The 7,500-nt window shown below is 40.0% G+C and overlaps 1 protein-coding gene and 1 pseudogene across 2 annotated transcripts in view; both read left to right on the top strand.

The window, feature by feature from the left end:
- The first annotated feature begins 1,815 nt into the window (after positions 1-1,815).
- On the top strand, positions 1,816-2,777 carry LOC148733321 (uncharacterized). Its single transcript, XM_088757525.1, has 2 exons — positions 1,816-2,265; positions 2,678-2,777. Exons 1-2 carry the CDS (start codon positions 1,875-1,877, stop codon positions 2,761-2,763), a joined length of 477 nt encoding a protein of 158 aa, XP_088613651.1. The 5' UTR covers positions 1,816-1,874; the 3' UTR covers positions 2,764-2,777.
- An 11-nt stretch (positions 2,778-2,788) lies between these two features.
- LOC148733320 (uncharacterized) overlaps positions 2,789-7,500 on the top strand; it is a 5,135-nt pseudogene continuing 423 nt past the window's right edge. The window contains exons 1-6 of the transcript XR_016000205.1: positions 2,789-3,150; positions 3,262-4,170; positions 4,596-4,719; positions 4,918-5,179; positions 5,517-5,796; positions 6,218-7,500. The exon at positions 6,218-7,500 is cut by the window's right edge and continues 423 nt beyond it. The product of XR_016000205.1 is annotated as an uncharacterized LOC148733320 (transcript). The remainder of the gene's footprint in view (positions 3,151-3,261; positions 4,171-4,595; positions 4,720-4,917; positions 5,180-5,516; positions 5,797-6,217) is intronic.

Below are 7,500 nucleotides of genomic sequence, written 5' to 3'. Positions count from 1 at the left end.
GAAAATTTTCTACTTACCAGGAATAGTTGAATCAAGGGATTTATCAGTATCAAACTTGCCATAGAAAGACACCTGAAATCAACCAGAGTTTTGAAAGATAACTAAAATTAATAGGATCGATTTTTAAAAAGAAAAAAAAAAAACTAAGGAACCAAATGATCTGTTTTGATTTTCCTCACCTCATCATCTTTTCCAAATATTTCATTTGCTTCATCTTTTTTCTGTGAAGTAAAATAGCCATAAACCATTTTGTTTTTAATTTAGCTGTTACTACATGGCCTTTTCAAGATCCCCTTTACATGTTACTTACCCTCGTTATCAGGAACAGTTTTTCTGATTGGACGAGATAATCAGTGGGTAGTTTTGTATCAGAAAGAAAACCAGATTCAAGTTGATGTAATGTAAAATAATCTTGGGAAGTCTCTTGACCCACCCAGTCATACACCCCCTGTAAATAAATTGATTAGAAAGAATGTAAGCAAGTTGATGCTTAATTATTAAAGGCCATGCATTACAGTTTTATAGAGTGCAGGGATATCTATTTATCAGAGCAGGCTTATAGACATATATATAATTAAGCCTCCGAGGAAGACCGAGATGTTCGAAACTTCGAGCTAATAAACCAACAAAGCTACATTAAAGTTGGCCTCTTAACCATCACTTTTCTGCTTATATATTTGCCATCTCACCGATTTCTCTCAAACTTTCACAGATGATTAAGATCATAAAGTTATTCAAGAGTCCAAAGTAGTTTGGGCTCCCGGTTAATCCCTGGGGTAGAAGGGCTTTCACATCAAATCCCAGGGATAGAACCCCGAAATTAGCCCTAAAATTGCACTTCCAAAAAACATCTCCCACACTGATAGAATGCGGTGGATTTTAATCTCATTTCATCCAACAATTTTTTGAACCTTAAGCAATCGAAGGTTCAAAGTTGGATTGATTTGAAATCATCCTCGCCAATCGAGAGCATTTCATAATCAACCATGTCACGCGACAATTTTAAGAGACCGAAAATTAGGCTTTTTTAATTGCAAATATCTCCAATGGGCAACGTTACATGTCGATCAACATGTAATCACAGTAAAACCCAATCATAGTGCTATGTTTCTGACGAAAAAAAATTTTGGCCCCTGTGAAACATTCGTGATCACATTCCTCCGAAGTGCGTGAGAGGCAATGTTTATTTAAGCACTTTGTGATCACAAGCTGCTAGTTAATGAGCCGAATCAAATCGTGTTATGGTATATGTGACGCCAATTGTTTTGTTTTTTGGCTCTAAAAGTATTAACGGGTGTTTAACTGCATAGTTAAGGCGCTGAATTAGTTGTACTAATTCGTAGATATTTACACAATTCACTGACAGTTATTAGTAAATCTAATTACACCGATTCGTGTTTTTATGCTGGAAGTCAACAGCTAAAAACAGAGCATGCGAGGTATATTTTGCACATTTTGTTACTTTCCATACTTGTTAAATTCATTATCAAACCTAGGATGCACTTGAACTAATTTCCTTCTGGAGAAAAAACAGCTGTCATGCAAATTTAGGTGAGTGGCGTGACACGTGCTCCCGTCACATGTACTTGCATGAATTCAGAAATGAAATTCCCAGAGCTCGAAAAAAATAAAAGTCTATCTTGAAAGTCAATCCACATTCTACTTTAAATAAACTTAATTTATTTCACCTTTGTAAAGTCTGATTGCAGGATTGTTTTCGAGGTAGAGATCCTTCAATCAGGCTAATGTAAACACTGTCGCCATGAAAAATAAACAAAGATAACAAAATAGCACGTAGTCTTTTCTTTCCAGAGAGGTCTCGCCGTAGTTTTTCTAGTTACTTGGTAGATTTTTTGGAGCGGCAACTTAAAGCTATGGCTGCCCAATTGTCTTGTTCGTTTTCTTCGCATTCCAAGAGCACTTGTGATTTTTCAGCGAGATTTCCAGGGAAGAATGAATTATTCCCTTTGTCATCCTGTGCGAGGGATATCAAATCTCATTTGCGACAACTGAAGGTTGCCCAAACATCTGTCAGGTCGGAGAAAGACCTCATTTTAGCTAGAGTGGGATTCTTTGATGTGATGGGGGACGATATGACAGTGTGTCCGAAGCATCGCGCTGCGTTAGGCACCTGGTGGAGACCAAGTCTCAAATGTTACCATCCTCTGCATGGCATTAAGCGACGAAAACCAGAAAGAGGAGCAAGCCTACAGATGTGTAAAGAGATTCTAGAGAAATGGAGAGTTCTTGTTCCCGTCGGTGCAGGTATGGTTTTGTTTTCATTTTTTGCTGTTTGGAATCATGTCTCCTGTAGAATCAGATAGACACCAGTGGTATTCCTTGTTCTTACTAAGTGAACTTACTTAAACTGGATAGGGAATTAACAGAATTTGTAAATAGTTCATTTCGCAGGTCAATATGACGATAACTGCTCACTTCTTGTGAAAGAAAAGTTTCAACAGGGAACTGAAAAATAATTTTTTGACCATTTACTTTGCACACAAGGTAAAAGGTAGTCGATAACTTTCGACTTTAGAACAGGTTCAAGTTCTGTATTGGCTAGACGATCTTGCTTTTTTGGTCTTAAGGGAGCTACGTCACGATATTTTGAGTCATTTTTACAGTCGTAAAGAGTTGCCTTTATATAGAATGAAACCTTGAAATTATCGTTTTATAGGGCAGAAAAACACTAAAGATGCAAGAACGGAACAAGGATCGCTATTCGTTAAGAATGGTGAACTTAAAAACAAGGATTGCAAATGACGAACTTGAAAAAAAAAATTGGCAAGTGTCTCATCCAGTGTTTGACAAGCAATTGATAATTAGAAGGGTAAAAAGATCGCAGCCAACGACAATGATTCTATAAGAGGGGTTTCTTTTTGTTGCAAATCTACTGTTTGCAATCGATGTAAAAAGACATATAATGCCGACTAATTTAAGTAGTTGGACCCCTTCTCCTTTACCCTTTTAAAATATATTTTAATGTTTCTGCTACGAGCTATTACAGGTATTTGCAAATTATGCCGCAGCGAACACGGTGCTGCTCTCGTCGTTGAACCTGCATCATCTGAGACTCAGCCCTCTCTTGATCCTACTGCAGTCAGCGAGCCTGGATTTACTCTGTCATCACTCCGAGAACAGCCTAGTGAGGTAAATTTTCTTCTTTGCATTTTTCCTCGGTTTCTTGAAGAAAGGGAAAACGAACGCACCTGCAGTATATTATATTTTTGCGGTAATGTAATTTTTTTTTTAATTCTATAGGCAATACCAAACCCACAACTCCCAGCGGGGGCAGATGATGTAAATTCTGAGGCACCTTCATACGCCGCACAAGAGGTCGGTCCCGGGATAATATCAACTCTGCCACTTCTAGTAGGGTCAGATTATGCAAGTTCAGAGGCTCTTTCGTCCTCTTCATAAGAATCAGTACCTGAGATCGAAACGTCGCTAGAATGGCAGCCAACTCCTCAAGTACAGCATAGGCTTCACTTTCTGAATAACTTTCTCCGGAACTCTGCGGACGGAAGAGTAAGTCCCATTCGATCTCAGCTCTGTACAGATGTTTTGAATTTGTCCCCTTCCTCAAGTCGCTACTGCAAACGTAAAGCAGTGCAAGCAGTAGAGACAGTACTGGAGGCAATTGCGCCACAGCGGTCCACTTGGCTTTTCAATCGGGTTTTTGAGAGGTACAGCAGTGGAAGGGTTGGAAACAGGCCAGATAATCAACTTCTTGGAAGACTCATAAAGCTCTATGAAGAAGCAAACTCATGGTATACCAGACAGCAGATACTCTCTATTTTTGTTTGTGACCACTCGAGGTCTGAATTATTGACCTTCATTCCGGGTCTTACAAAATGGAGAATTGACGAAGCAAGAAAACACGCTTTTCTTAACGAGCCTGGTCAACAAATAGAACCACCACAGATCAAGCGAAGTAGAATGCACCCAGCAAAGGTTGACCACTTTCTTGATTTTGTTTCTAGTCCGTCTTTTTTGCAAGATGTCGCGTACGGAACAAAAAAGTTGAAACTTTCCGATGGTGACACACTGGAAATTCCTAATGTGGTGAGAACTGTAATAGCATCGAGACTTGTCCAACTGTATACATCGTACTGTTCCGAGACTGGATTTCAACCTTTAGGTCGATCGACGCTGTTTAACATACTGAAGGTAAGCAGTATCGAAAATAGAAGAAAGTCTCGATACGTAATTAACGCAATTCCATCGTTGATCCTTATCAATTAGTAAACAAACCGACTTTGCTCTGCCTACATTTCAATATCGTCTCTACTCCGTTAAGGTACCTTAGTCCTAAACTCCGGAGTAGCATCGCTACTAGTAAGGAGATCGATGTACAGACCGCTGCCCATGATCGATGTTGAGATCTAAAGAAAACAGATATTGCATCAATAATTTTATTTTCACACTTATGTCACTAGGTAGGTGTTCCTTACCAAGGGCACCTCGTGCGAGATAGTTTTAGACACAAGTAAAGTTCATCATCCTATTTGTGTGATGCACCTTCAAAAATAAGATAGATAGACTAACAGGCATGATATGCGTCAAACGTTGCAGTTGAATTCTTTTTTCAAAAGGTATGCGCGGCTTCTAAAAAGAAATCGCTCACAGGGCTGGATAGCATTCAAACAGATGGTGTGTGTGCCTTTGCCATATTAGTAGAAACAGCAGAAAGGTTATGCTCACTCGGAAAGTAAAATCGTTGAAGTTAGCAAATGCTAAAGAAAGAGCAACTTATTAGACCGTAAAACTGTTAGGGAATTTCCTGGTAGTAAAATGTTTGAAAAATACTTTATTCCCTTGTTATGCGTAAATTAATTTTTTTATATCAGTTTTATAGCATCTGGAACTACATGCATCAACTGTTAGGGTTTTATTCATATATGTATATCTTTTTAGGTCTACAAGAAGAAGCAACGAAGGATATGAAAAGCCGCTTGAAGAGTGCGAGGCAGTATTTAAAGACCGATTACAAAATCCACTTAGCAAGGGAGAGTCCTTGTCCTGACCACTGCCGACAATTTGCCTTGAGTAGTTCCGATCCAGAATTCCACGGAAGCTGTGCGCATCAGCACACGGTCAACTGTGATCGATGCGAGGATCTTAAGAATGTAATAGCAGACCTTCAGTTGGCATTTGACTCACAAGAAGTCACATTCAGGTGATTATATGTGTTTACAGTTGATACCATCTGGTTTCCTCACAACCTTCGTATTGTTCTCGAATGCAGTATGCAACTGAAGTCCACGATATGTAACTAGCAGTCAAAGATGACGTGACAAATAACTATCAATCTCAGTGTCATATCACAAAGGCTGGAACGGTTTTTTATCTTTTTAAACTTTTATGAAATGCTTGAGAACTGAACCGTCTTTAAGGTTATATCTACCAACTTGTTTTCAAGTGGAACCTTGAGAAGAATTTACCAAACAATATGCAAGTTTTCAAATCTCAAAAGAAAGCATATTATCTAAGTTATATTGTTACACGTCTTTTAGCACTAAAGACCAGCTGGAAGAGTTACAGTACGATGTGGATAACGCAATTCCTGATATTGATAGATGGAAAGCGCATATCCTCAGGGCGGCTCACCAGAACACTGCAAAAAGTGCGGTTATCGAAAACCTGGCCAATAACCAAGTACTTATCCTTATGGATTGGGCTATGAAATTTCTCCCAATCGGTTACCGGGAAACACAGCGAGATTGGTTTGGCAAGAAAGGAAAGTCATGGCATGTTTCTGTTGCTGTCAAAAAGGGGGATGACGGAGAAATTAAGGTAGAGTTTCAGTTGCGTCTGGGCGTAATTTAACTAAGATCGACGTCTAGTAAAAAGAAAACTTACAACTGATTTATGATTAGTGTTCATCACGCCAGCGCACCAGAAGGAGTGATAAACTAATCTAGTGGTCATCATACTAACTTAGATCAACGCAATAACGTGAAAGCGATGCCGCAACCAAGATTTTTGCAAACGTTATATCTGTGAAGAAGACATTGGCCAGAAAAAGTTGATTTACACATTGTACGCAATTTCTGGAGGTAAAAATGTTGGGTAAACCGAAAATACAAGTACATGCGTTCAACAAATTCCCTATTGCGTAGGTTCTTTCATAATATAGAGCTTTACCTCAACATCAGCTGCAAGCCTAATGGTGACAATATACTAATTAGGTAAAACAATCCCGTTTTTTCTCTAGACAAGAAGCTATATCCACCTTTTCGACAAATGCACCGAAAACTGGTTTGCAGTGGCATCAATCCTGGAAAGTACGCTTGTGGCCTTAAAGGCTAGTTATTCTAACCTCAGTAAAGCTTTCTTGCGATCCGATAACGCTGGGTGCTACCACAATGCGTATCTTACTCTGTCATTGCCAAGTCTTGGTGAGCGTGTCGGAATCAGAATCTTGCGCTATGACTTTAGCGATCCCCAAGCCGGCAAAGATGTTTGTGACCGCCGTATAGCCACTCTTAAAAGTCACATGCGGCGATTTATAAATGAGGGAAATGACATCAACACCGCCAATGACATGAAGGTTGCAATTGAATCGTATGGTGGGGTAAAGGGCTGCTATGCCACTGTAGCAGAAATCCAAGATTCTTTTCAAAATATGACGAAACATAGCATGACTGGAATTTAAGCACTGAACAATTTCTTGTTCGAGTCAGCTGGACTGAGAGCTTGGAAGGCATACAATGTGGGCAGCGGCAGGTTTTTTTCGCTGGCACAGCTTCAGAAGTATGGTACTCCACAAGGTCCCACAGGTATCAAAGAACTCCAGCCATTTAGCCAACCGTTACAAGATATCGGCACCTTTCGTGCAGGAGCAACGCAGGCCCAAGATGTCGGACCATTAGCGCCAACGGAGGTGCAAATAATGCAATCAGACGAAGCAGAGTCAGCAACGCGGTCGATCGCCTCCTATTCCTGCCCTGAACAAGGATGTGTGAAAGTCTACAAGGAATTTAAAGGTCTAGAGAAACATCTCGATGTTGGACGCCACCTAATCAAGTTAGAGAGAGAATCGGACTATGACAGCATTATAACAAAGTGGGCAGAGACCTGTAAAACTGTTACAGGAGACCATGTCGAAGGTGAGGTTGGTGGTGTACCGTCAGTAACAGAATCCCCATCAGTATCAGCTGACAATCCATCACTGGAGGTGGGTTGGGCAATGAAGAAATCAAAGAAGTCAATCCGATTTTCCGAACGCGTTCGCTCTTGTTTGCAGGAAACATTCTTCCAAGGAGAGGAAACCGGTGTTAAAGCAAATCCCGCTGATATTGCATGTAAAATGAAGAGTCAAAGATCGTCAAATGGAGATAAATTGTTTTCAAAGGAAGAATGGCTTTCAACACATCAAGTTGCAAGATATTTCAGCAGGCTGTCAGCCCTTAACAAGTGTGGTGTTTTGAAGCGAAATGTAACTGCTTCCCAAGAGGAGAAAGAGGACCTTGATGATTATATCTGCGAAGTAAAAGC

Source organism: Stylophora pistillata, chromosome 4 (assembly GCF_964205215.1).
Source record: "Stylophora pistillata chromosome 4, jaStyPist1.2, whole genome shotgun sequence".
In the NCBI taxonomy this organism is placed as follows: domain Eukaryota; kingdom Metazoa; phylum Cnidaria; class Anthozoa; order Scleractinia; family Pocilloporidae; genus Stylophora; species Stylophora pistillata.
The sequence above is the reverse complement of the archived record's forward strand: the minus strand, read 5'-3'. Positions and strand labels throughout refer to the sequence as shown.